This window comes from Centruroides vittatus, unplaced genomic scaffold, assembly GCF_030686945.1.
Source record: "Centruroides vittatus isolate TY-2023 unplaced genomic scaffold, ASM3068694v2 contig_651, whole genome shotgun sequence".
Taxonomy (NCBI): domain Eukaryota; kingdom Metazoa; phylum Arthropoda; class Arachnida; order Scorpiones; family Buthidae; genus Centruroides; species Centruroides vittatus.
Genome location: NW_027122405.1, coordinates 1,790,314 through 1,803,756, shown reverse-complemented (window position 1 = coordinate 1,803,756; position 13,443 = coordinate 1,790,314). Strand labels below are relative to the sequence as shown.

General features: G+C 28.0%; 1 protein-coding gene across 1 annotated transcript in view; it reads left to right on the top strand.

Annotated features, from left to right (window-relative positions):
- LOC136979855 (proto-oncogene tyrosine-protein kinase ROS-like) overlaps positions 1-13,443 on the top strand; it is a 140,265-nt gene that overhangs the window by 82,889 nt on the left and 43,933 nt on the right. The window contains exons 21-25 of the mRNA XM_067275876.1: positions 3,202-3,374; positions 7,495-7,645; positions 9,588-9,841; positions 9,916-10,185; positions 10,869-11,059. Of these exons, the coding sequence (XP_067131977.1) occupies positions 3,202-3,374; positions 7,495-7,645; positions 9,588-9,841; positions 9,916-10,185; positions 10,869-11,059 (1,039 nt within the window). The remainder of the gene's footprint in view (positions 1-3,201; positions 3,375-7,494; positions 7,646-9,587; positions 9,842-9,915; positions 10,186-10,868; positions 11,060-13,443) is intronic.

Here is a 13,443-nt window from a genome sequence, read left to right as displayed (position 1 = left end):
TAGAGGTTATTTAGCTAATGTACTCAGTGATTCTGAATAAACTAATTAAATATCCAATAATAAAAATACTATTATAGATTCATTGCAATAGATTCAATGATTTGTATTTTTGTCTATATTAAATTTTGAGGATGTTTTGTTAAAGAATTATATTAGTATCTTTATTTAGAAAATTGAAATATCTCAAAGGATATTTAACATTTTAATAGGTACTGATGTTGAAAAACTTGAATAGCTGTAATTGTAAACAATTATTGAATTTTATTGAGGTGGAGGAGGAGGTATTAGGAAAGCCTCTTCTATGTGGCTTACAGAATTGTGTTTGTTATCAAAATTTAATGGGCTGATTTTGATAACTTTGCTATTTTCTATTAATTGCAATAAGGAATCCAAAAATGTAATGAGGGTCTATTTAAATGTAAAAAAACAGGAGTCTGTGACTTTGTTTTCAATATACAGAGATATTAAAGTAACAATATCCATACTCTCAGATGCGACTGAGTGTGCCTAATGGAATTTAGACCTAGGGGTCAAAAATAAAAACACAACAAAAAAAAAAAAAAGCACAACATTGTGTGTGCCTAACGGAAAATAGGTGCAAAAATTGAACAAAACTCACAAGAACCATGCAATCGATGGCAACTGCTTTGTTCTTGGATTGCAAGTACAAGGATTATGTCTCCCATGGCCAGTAAGTATAAGGATAGCCTCTTTGTTTTGATTTAAGTGCAGGAATCACTTATCACTTCTTTCTTTCTGGCTCTGCCTCAATTCTAATACAATATGACAAAGTCATGCAATGTTAGATAATATTTTATTTGCAAAAAAGTTATCTAATAAAATTCAATAGACAAAAGTTAGTCACTAAAATTATGTGGACTTACCATCTAAACCAGGCTTGTCCAACCTTTTTTCCTAATGGGCCAAATTAGAATTTTAGGTATATACAGTGGGTCACAAAGGTACTTTATATAAATATATGCTTTTAAAAAGTTCAAAACGTGAATATCAAAGTTCAAAATAAATATATATTGTTACAAAAAATACTGTATTATTGACATTAAAAAATAAATTATACTCACACAAAATAAAAATAAATTCAATGCAATTTTTTACATTGTTTTTTTTATAACATTGTCAATATCCGCTTTTATGGTACTAGTCTTAATTCTAAGAATGTTAGTTAAATGGGAATCACTCAACCTATTTCTTTCAGCAGTTTTAATGTTTTTCAAGCACAAAAAATATTGTTCACAGCGGTATGGACTACCCCACATGTATAACAGTTTTCTAGATAAATTGACAATTTCATCAAATTCATTGAAAAAATGAATTTTTTTATAAAACTCAAGAAAGGAATGTTCTCTATAAGTTTCAAAGATTCCCTGCTTTGAAGTTCAATGAGTTTTAGCTGGTGTTCAGCTGGTGCTTTCATATAATTAAATGAAAATGGGTCACTAAACAATTTTAATTTAGTTTCTATTTTTCTGAAGTCAGAAAATCTGGTTGTTAAATCTTTTAACAAAACTTCACATAATTTACTATATTTTTCAAAATTCATAGGAAATTCTTCTGTTCTTGTAATAAACTTTGAAAATGCACAATTTCCCATGGAAATTATTTCATGACAAATAAGGCAGATAATATTATTGCATGTTTCGATTGCAAAATATTTTTCTGGCCAAAAGATATTGAATTTTCTCCTTTCTTCTGTTATTTTTCTTTTTCTCAGTATTTGATGCCATGACCAAATGCTGGGTTATTAAAAATATAAATTTAAATTTGATGAAACAATTATGAATATAATTGGAGGTTGAAAATATTTAAATTATTATGTTAGCTAAAGAAATATATAGATAGACCTATGTCTGTATTATATACCTGTAATACAAAAGAATGCCTAAGTGGAAGGGTGAATTTGTTTTTATTTTTATAAAGAATAAATTAGTCACTTCCACTTTGACATTAGGCTTAGCATTGAGTCACTAAAAATGGCTTACATTCTTTTAAACAGAGGAATTATGTGTTTTTTTCATCCTCCTGATGAAAGGTACTCATTCTTTATCACTAACAACATCACTTCCTTACAAAAATCTTTTAAAACGGAAACAATCAAAATAACAGACCAAGTCACCAATTTTTTTGATTGGTCAGTTACAAATTATGTCACCAATTATGTCATTACGACATCAAACTGTATCCAGTGAAACGAGAATAATTTTCTCTATATACTTTACCAAAATAAATGAAAATGTACATAAAAAATTTAGAGGGCAGTGGGCTGCATAAAAATATTAAGTGGGCTGCAGTGTGGCCCACACATCACAGGTTGGAGATTCCTGATCTAAACTGAACTGATTCATTAATAAATGAGCAATTATTTATTGTGACATTGTCACAATGCTGGGCTGCAATTTTTAATAATTTTTAAATTTCAAATATATGCTCTCCACCTCAAAATAGTAGTGTCTTGCTCTTGTACATCATACTTTTCCTGGAGTTGTGCCATCTATCTAACTCCTTTCAGGGGAAAATATTTGAATTGAAATCAGGTGACTTTCATTCTATACAAGAAATTCATGTATAGTTAATCATGGCCTTTTACCTCTAGGCTTTCCATATCTGATCTTGCCTTTCATCTGTCTAACTCCATTCTTGAGATTAAGGAACATCAGATGGATGGATGGACAACAGTGGGAATTTATAGTTCTACAATTTTTTCAAATTGCAGCCCAATTAAAGATAACTAGAAAAAACATAGTTTAAAATAGACATTAAATTTGCAACTCTCTTTGACCAAATAATATGTGTCTTTTAACCAGTTACAATATCTAAGTGATTCAAGCCAAGCCCTCTTTTGTATTTCTTTGATAACTTTAAATTATAAATAGTCTATAATTGTTACATAAATAAAAATAGTTTCTAATTTATAAGATGATTGATTAATAAATTAAATTAATAACAATTTTTTAAATATATTAGCATTAAAATAGCATAATAAAATCTGAGTGTTTATCATTTGATTAATAATTCTGATGATCACAATGTACATTAACAGAAATTGGAAAAAGTTTTTATATTTCAGTATTGTTTTTCAGTATATCATTATAATTATTATTTAGAATTAGTTTTATAAAGATTAATAAAAATATTTTAAAAAACAATTTTTTCATTTATTTAATATGCTGATTTTTATTACAGTGAAAGAATTAACTGACATTAATGTAATTCCCGATAGTATTCTTGAAAAAGATATATGGGTAGAGGGTGTGTGGAACAATTTCACTATTGTGTGGAACTCTATTACAAATGTTAATTATGGAGATATATTTTATGAAATTAAATTGAATGGTCCAGAAGATATAAATGGAGAGGTAAAAATATTTATATAAGATTTTAACTTACTATTTTAAACTTAACTCAGAATTAAAATGTTCATTTTAAAATATTTATAAAATTTATATTAGTTCTAAACCTATGCAAAATAGACCAAATTTATTGTTCTATAATATTTTTTATTTTTATAAATTAATTATTATTATAATTTAGAAACTAGAAGTATACAATGTTGTCATTTTTATAGTAAATTTTAATTAAATAATAAATTAATTCAAAATATTTGGAAGAAAAGAATAGCCTAAAGCAAAATTTGAACCGTATAATTTATGTAAATCAAGCAGGTACTTACTGCTCTAATATCATTTAGGTATAATTTGGACTATAACTTTTTTGCATATGTATTTGAAATTTATAAAATAGTTATAAACAATAAAAATGAAATTATTATAATTAATATAATAAACAAATAAGTAACAAAAATATTTTTATAATCAAGATTATTACAATGATTACTGAAATATTAGTTAAATTTTTCTAAAATTAATAATAATGATAACAATAACAATTTTTACCAATCACTATCTTGTTGAGTGGGAGAGCTTGTTAGTTCCAATGAACCATAGAGCAATGCTGTCAGGAACACAAGCTTTCAGTAAGGCCACTCATATCAGTAAGGTCTATGAGAAGAGATGAAGCAAAAAGTAACTCATGAACAGTATCTAATTTAGGTTGTTGTTGAACAGTGTCTGTTCCTCATGTCAGGAGTGGCTGATTTATAAACACCTGGTTTCAGGTATATAGGCATAATCACTTATGTGGAAAAAACAAACGTGGTTATTACACATTTGCAGTGTGATACTGGCTTGGGTTGACAGGGTCTGCATTCATGGTTAGACAAAAGCTTAGGTTTGAAAAATTTGCCACAGTCTCTTTTGGATACCAGTAAAAAACACAGCACTGGTCCAAGTATGGCTGCTACATAAAACATGTTTACCTCTCACTCAAACACAATGGATAACATACACCAATCCTGCCAAAGTGCTTTAGTGACAATCCAGCCATTGAACACTAATACTGAAAATCACCAATGGATGGGCTTACATGAACAAATTCATCATCTATGCCTATACCATTACGAAAGATTATGCATCACATTAATTAATAAACAAAATAAAGTCACATACATTACACACACAAGAATTCTTTGACATTTTATTTTTGACTATATTTTTATGAAGTTCACTAATTGTTTTAAATGAAAAAATTTAGACTGCTTTGATCAACAATGTATCTTTTATTTCTCTGTTTTATAATTTAAAATATAATTTATAAATAAACAATATACAATTAATCAAAATTTATACCAAATGATTGATTTTAATTTGATTGATTAAATAATTATTTTAGTGTTATATTTTTATAAATATAAATACTGAAATAATTTAAAAATCATTTATTTTAATTAGCTTTTAAAAATGGTTGTATAAATTTCAATATAAATTATAAAAATTTGATTATTATTGAATTTTTTAAACTTTTATTTAAAAGTTTCATTTTAACAAAAATTCATACATGAATCAAAATTGAATAATAACACTGTTCTGCATCAAAATTCTTTCATAAAAGAAAATGCATGCTGAATGTGAATCTTAAGTCCATAATCTTCTATCACCTACAGTTTTTTTAAATACCACATTTTTGCAGAAAAATGTTTCTTTTAGACAAACTTTCTGTTACTATTGTTTGAATAAAATATAAAACCAGAAAAATCATATTTGTTAAATTCCAGGAAATATCAGAAAAAGAGAGTCAGGAAATTTGAATTTTTTTCAATAGAGGACAATCTCAGTTTTTTTTGCAACGATATACTACATTTGTTAGAGAAGCTTTGACTGCCACAGGATCCTGGAGACTCTTTATTGACTCATCAAAGTTCAGCCTTAAAGAAGTTTTGCTGTACAATGGCAACAAACATTCATCTGTTCCAATTGCTCATGCTGTTCACGTAAAAGAAACTTACAACATGAAGGTAATGCTGGACAAGATAAAATACAATGAGCATAAGTAGAATGTGTGTGCTGACCTCAAGTTGTTTTTTATTTGAATGGGACTGTCAAGCAAGAATCAATCACTATTTGGTAAAAAAAATGGTTCGATCATGCAACAAATGTACAAGGTCAGAAGAATATTGCTTTTCTTGCTCTGGTGGAGAAAACTAAAATCCTCTTACCTCCTCTTCATATCAAGCTCAATTTGATGAAAAACTTTGTGAAAAGTATGGACAGAGAAGGAGAAGGCTTTGCATACTTGAAGCAAAAGTTTTCTTAGTCCCCAAGTAAGACAGCTTTTGAAGGAGCCTAGTTTCAAGGAAAACTTAACCTACCAGAAAAGAAAGTATGGAACGCATTCAAAAATGTGAACAAGAATGTATGAGCGAACAACTAAGAATATTGTGGAGAAGTTGGTTATGTCCTACCAAACACTGGATTGCTTTTTGCCACTCAAGATGCATTTCCTGCATTCCCACTTAGATTTTTTCCTGCCAACCTAGGAGCTGTTTCTTATGAACACAGAGAAAGGTTCCATTAGATTCTTTCTCAAATAGAAAAGTGGCATAGCAGAATGTAGAATGAGAACATGTTAGTGGATTACTGCTGGACTCTACAGTGAGAAACTATAGAAAAAGAATATAAAAAGAAAACATGTACCATTCTCTGACTGGCAACATAGTCAACCCAGCGAGCAAGACAGCATTGGAATATGAACAAGGTCAAAAAAGATGAAGGGTGTGTATAGCCAAACTTGAATAAAGTCTAGTTATGTTGTACTGTGTATGTGAGAAGTCGGGGGTTAAGATGCGAGGCTTAACGTAGTTTCCTGACATCAGGATGGTAAGTCCTGCTCATGGGGTCAATGGATGGTGTTCTTCTTTGAAGTCATGATTGGGAGGGTCAGCAGAGTGGCCGATAAGGTGTTGGTGACACACGAGTTACTACAACCATTTGATAACCTTAACACATTTAATATAAACCAAAAAAAAAAAAAATTACAACAGATGAAACATTCTAAAGAAACAAAGCATTAACATTGGTTTCAGTTATCTTAGCCAACATGGATAGTTCTAGTGGGTAGCTATTTCCTTAAAGACTAAATCTAACTTAGATTCTAAGTTGATCAAGAGAGAGAGAGTTTACATACAATTGACGACTATAATACCTCATTAGGTGGTCAGTCTGATGGCAATGCTTTCGAGAAGGTTGGCTGATCCTTGTGATGAGAATGAGGTCCAGCTGGGGGTTGGTCTTCTATAGTGATTGCCCCAATGATTGGGTGCAAGCCCTTTTTACACATATTGTGTTTTTGAATTGATTCAAGTGATTTTGATTTAATGTGGTCTAAGTTCGAGCTGTCTCTGGGTTTGGTTAATATAAGCTGTCAAGAACCGGACAATTCAGCTGAATTATTGATACTTTCTAGCTGTTGTTGTGACTCGTCTTACCTCATATTTTTATCCTTATTGACAGGTTCTTAGTCAAAACATTTGATTATTAATTATAAGGTTTTAAAACATTGTAATGGTTGTTGATTCAGAGGGATATTTGATTGGTTTTATCTATCAGAATATTGCGACTGGAGAGAGAAAAAGGAGTTTTTCCACTTCATCATCTTCCCATCGCTTGACCTTTCTGTTGCCCTCTTTTCCGATTAATTAAAAGTCTGCTGAAATGCTGATGAAAACGAAAGTGGAAATAAAAAAGGGATCGAAATCTCACATCTACATTAAATTGTGTTAAGTGATCCACACACTCTACACATGTCATTAAGTGTTTCAGTTTTTTAATTTATAGAGTTATGAAAAAAGAAGTAATTAACATAAATTTATTTGTATCTGATTAGTCAATTAGCAATGTGTGTAGCAAATAAAATATTATATTTTCAACAGAAAATGTTTTCTTTCAAAAACTTGATCTCTCAAAAGTGGTGGGTGTTAGGTCAATTTTGTTGCTCAATTCAGATTCAGCACCATTAAGATTATAAAAAATCAGTGAAAATCTTTGAGGGAGTGGAAATAGTTTTTTCTTTTGCAGAACAGTGTAAAGAAACAATTTAATTTTACAAAATTTATTATTCAATTTTTTAATTTTTATATTGTAGGATGATGAAGATTTAATATACATAAGAAAAATTAATAAGTTTCCTATCTATAATCTCCAACCTTATACTCAATTTAATTTTGCTATTCGTGCCTATACTTTTTGGGCTTCCTCCAAACAAACTGTTGTGAGTCTTCATTCCCCAATGTCTTGTACGTATATATTTTTATTACTAGTAAAAAGTTATTTTATTGAATCATAAATATTGTATAAATTTGCTAAATTAAACTTCATAGTTTTGATTTTTATAATAAAATTAGTGTTTATATATTAGTAATATCATAATTAAATGATTTTTTTGAATTAAACATGATATCAATTCTTATTTTTATATGCATTATATAGATTATACACAGACTTTACATAGATTATACCTGGTGTTCACCCTGTATAATATATATAAAGTCTGTGTAAAATTTTAAAAAATGTATAACTTTATAAGTATTTGTGATAGAGAAATTATATAGAATGTATTGGAAATAAGAAAATCAATATTGTTTTATTGTATTTTATTAAGTTTCCATATGACCACCATCATTAGTAATACAAAGGATAATACAGTTTGCAGTTCTCTAAAAACATTTGCCAATTGATTTACAGTAATGCCTGAAATCACATTAGTTATTTTAGCTTTCAAGTCTTCTAATGACTGAGGTTTGGATGCATACACTATTGTTTTCACATGTTCTCATAAAAAAAATCTAATGGAGTCAAGTCTGGCAAACATGCAGGCCAGGAAAATGGTTCATCTCTTCCAATCCATTATTAAATAATTTTGCTTAAAACTAGGTACATTAAGCTTTCTAATACTTCTTACAGATTTTTTCTATCACAAATACTAATAAAGTTATAAATTTTTTAACATGGATTTTATGGACATCCTATATCTGTCTTAATGATAAACTTTTTTTTTTTTTACAGAAAAACTATATTAATAAAGATTTAAAATAAGTTATTAAATGATTTATGTAATAAATTAGTATAGATAATTTGGGTTTCTTAATTAGAAAAATATATCAAACTGAAATAGCTTCTGTTGTTCTTTTATTGTATTAGTTTTTTGTCTGCTCTCCATTGAAGTTTGTTTTAGGTTAATGCAAAAATACTTTAACATTTTTTTAAATTTCAGTTTTTAAAAATCTATAAAGTCTACTGTTTAATTTCGAAATACTTTATAACTTCTTACAATTTTTAAAAATCATAATTTTATTTCTTGTATTATTCTTTCATGTATTATTTTAAAAAATTTTAATTAGTTTGAATTGCATAATTAAATTTTTTTTGCAAAACTCTCTACAAACATGATCTTTAATATTTAGAGAACAATTTTCTAATGATCTTTAATACTCTTTTCCTTTGATTATTCATTTTGGAAAATTTATTTAAGTCAAAATTGTCACACAGAGTTAGAAAATCAATTTAAAAGGTTATCTTAATGAATATAAAGTATAATTTTTAACATTTTTAATTAAATTTGAAAATTTATTTATTAAAAATTATATTATACTGTATGTAAACAGTATGAAAACATCAAATTCTCAAGTGTTTTCCTCCAGAAAAAACATTTTGTGTTTGACTTTGAATTTTCTGTCTTTTGATGTATTCAAGTTCTTGATATAACAAAAAGAGTTTTTAATAAAACACTTCTTGTATTCTGTGATATCATAACTGAAAAGTAGCATGGAATTTTATTAAAATTTTGCTGTTAATTTTAATTATTTTTTTAACCTTGTTTGCATATTTGATCTCACTTTAAATTATAAAATTTAGATGAATATTCATTCTAAATTTTATTTATAATTTATTTATATTTTACATTGATGTTCTATTGCTTGAAAAAATCTTTAATGAATAATAATGATAATATTTTAAAAAGTTTTTTACAAAAATTTAATATTCATGTTTGTGTGTGGAATAGATTTTCAAAACAAATTGTTTTTTACTCAAAAACTCATATCAATATGATGCAAAATGCATATAATTCAGTGATTTTATAATTATTGTTAATGAATTTACATTATGAAAAAGTCATTACTTGTAATTGTATTTTATGATTAATTTTATTAAGATATGATTTCATCAATTATTCCATAGATCCTACATCACCAGAAAATCCTAGAATTTTTATTATGTATAAATCATCATTTTTGTTTCCAAATGACATTGAAGCTGAATTTCGTTGGTCACCTCCTCTTCATATCAACGGAATTCTTTTGGGTTACCATATCAACTGTTGGCATATGAAGGAAAATAAGAGTACATCACTTTGTCATAATGTTACTGTTGATGGTAGTATATTAAAATATAAATTAAAAAATCTACTACCAAATTGTACGTACTCTTTTCAGGTAATATCATCTTATAATTGAAAAATTACATTAATATGATTTAAATTATGCAATCTTAAATTTTCTAATTTTAGGTAGCGGCATATAATGCTATAGGAATTGGAACATTTAGTGACATTGTCAAAACTCATACTTCACAAGAAAATCCAATACCAAAACTTTTACTTGTCAAAACTGATACTGTTGAAATGACTGATCTTGATACAGCTGAAGAGCATTTGCTATCTAATAAAATTATAGAGCCAGTTGCTGTTACATATTTAGCAAAAGATGATAAAATTTTCTGGTTAGAAAAAAATAGAGCTCTTATGTCTTCTCATATGGATGGCAGCAATACAACTCTGGTATTTTTGAGTTAATTTATATTTTCTTATTTAATTTAATTTAATTTATTTTAATTAATTACTTTAAATAAACTCTGAGATAAATTTACAAAATATTTATTTATATGTTATATTACTCTTTGATAATTTAAATAATGATTAAATAGGAACAATGAAATAAATGATACAGTAGATAATAATAAAATTATATAGAAGTAAAATATTTAAAACTAATAATTTGTGATTAAAGTTTCAAAAATCATTTTTCTTTTCTTAATTAGTTATTGCAGATATTTAAATATTAAAATTTATCATTTTAATAACAATAATTAATAAAAAATTAAAATAACATTAGACATTATAAATGTTTATCTAAATAAAATACATAATAATATAAAAATACATTTAAAAAATTTTATTTATTAAGATATTCGTTATTGAATAGAAAGATGTACTTTATTGAGACATTTTTTCTTTATTTTTAAAACTTTTTTTTTCATAATATCTGATTCCTTGTAGTATCATATACTAAGAAATACTTTTCTTATTGAAAATTAATGTGTGGTAAATGTTTCAAATTACAAAACATTTTAAATATTAAATTTATCTTTGTAAATAATAAATAATTTTCAGTCTAATTTTTAAAAATATATCTAATTTGATTTATATAATAATAATAAATGTTAACTTATTAAATTTTGTAGATTCATTCATTATCATCACCAGGAACAAGTTTAACCATTGATTGGATTGGAAGGTATTTATATTGGACAGAACATGAAAATAATTATTATGGTTCTATTTGGAAAATGGATCTAACTTCATCACAAGCTCCGCATTTCATATTAAATTATTCTTCTACAATAGATTCAATAGAAGTGGAACCTTTTACTAGGTATATATTTGTTTTTATTAAATAAATGTTACTAAAGTAATTATAAAATTTCAAAATATTTAAGTTATTAAAACAAGTGAAGATAAATTTACATATTATTTTGTCGACATTTAAATATATATATTTTTTTAAAAATATAATTTTGCATTGATCTACTTATTTAAATTTATCAAAAAAATTTTGAATTTGCAGTCCTGCTCATTAAAAACAATATTTAATTTACCTTATATAAGTCTTATTAAAATTAATAAAGTTCTATTTATACATGATGATTTGCTTCATGCATGGCTCTGATTTACATATGTCTATCAGTTATGTAATGATTAAATATATGCAGTGGCGTGCCGTCATTGGAAGCAATGGAAGCGCCGATTCCACCTTCCAATGACCTTCCCTTGAATTTTATAAAATATAAATTTTCATATTTTAACGTACTTTGAATTAATTAAAATTAATATTTTATTATAACTGCATTATGTATCTTTTACAAATTTCTATACTACATGTGAAAAAAAACGATAAGATTGCTATTGTATATTCGAATAATTCGGTGGCGGAAGGAATGTCGAAACCGGGTCAGTCTCCAATCAGCCAGATTATATAGGCATTAGCACATGCGGTTTACAGTGCACCAACCTCACCCGGTTTAGCTGGTAGAAGCGACACACTCATAAAGAGTACAGCTTTATATCCCGGAGCGGTTGTGGGCTGTTATCCGCCTGCCTGTCAACTTCCAAGCAGCCAGATTATAGGCATTGGCGCATGCGCTTTACATAGCACAAACGTCACGGTTTAGCTGGTAGAAGCGACACACGCGTAAAGAGTACGCGACTTTATATACCGGAGCGGTTGTGGGCTGTTAGCCGCCTGCTAGATATTCGGCCACCCTCGCCCGATTATGTGAATAACGAGGAGACTAGATCAACGGCGGGCAACCCGCGGGCCAGCTACGGCTGGCGAAAAGTTTCTATCCGGCCCGCGAGATCTTTAATAGATTATTAATTAGTTATTTTTCCAATTCTTTGTAATTTTCGAAAACGATAAGAGAAATAAATGTAGTAATTAACTTTTTATTTATTTATTTCATATTTGCAGACTAAAAAAATTACGAGTCACAAGAAGGCGTCAATTAACTACTACGGCGCGGAAAAAAACGTAAAATTTATTCTGGCCCATGTTATAAAAAGGGTTGCCCACCCTAGACTAGATTTATAACAACCCAACCGATAGGAGTTTACTGGCACGTTTTTATGATAGTTCTGTATAGTTGACAGGAGTTTAAAAAAACTCCATTAAAATATTTGATATATTTATTCTGCGTTTATTCTGCTCTCCCATCTTATATTACTTACGGATTTCGATGTTAAACCGGTGATATTACGATTTAGTATGTCCCATCTGTAAGGGGATGCAGAAAAAACGTGTACAATTCTAGTACAGTGTTAAAAATTAACTGTTACTTTGGCAGCATCATTTACAACCAAATTTAATGAATGAGACGTACAGTACATACAATGGTACAAAAAAAAAGCTCTAGAATTTATTTTCCTTAAATTTATGATTTATATATCCGTTGTCATAAAAATTTGTCTTTCCACTGTTTTCCCAAGACTACAGATATTCAGGTACAAAGTAACTGGTTTTGACTTATTTCTACTTAAGAAGTGACTAAATAATTAAGAGATTAGGGAATGGGGACATAAATAAAATCCTGTTGAAAGAGCCAGAATTTTACTTCAACAAAAGCTTAACAGAACCAATCACTCGCTCAGTACAGTGGGAAACTGATTTCCGTGTACACCTGGTATTAAAATGAATTAGTTAGAAAACGAATGACTATTAAGTTTAACATAGTTAGATTTTTACAGCTACGGTGAGAAACGTTTAAAATTTACAACAGCCCTGTGGAGTCCTTTGAGATATACTAGTGATGCGACAAAAGAGGCATTTGACATTGACCGGTATCGGCACCCTCGGGATTTGGCACGCACACACTCACTACACACCTACCTGGACCATCACTAGTTCCATCCATTAGCTACTCGTATCAAGATATTTGACTAAGTGGATTGTTTTAAGATTTAAAAAGTAAAGACTATTTTATGTTATTTTTATGTACGTTTCTTTACAAAGCTATATTTTAATTATAATTTTCTTTAAAAGTATATTAATACAATCGAACAATACATTGTACCAGGTATGTATATCCACCGCACATTTTATTTCACCGAGTAAGTTTTTATAATATTTAATTTTAGCCCTTATATCGTGGCTAGCGATTCAGAATGTAATTGTGATATTAAAAATACATTTAGAGAAGTCTACAGTTTTTACTGGCTTATCGAACAAATGAATACGAATGGACCCTAGACCAGTGATTCTTA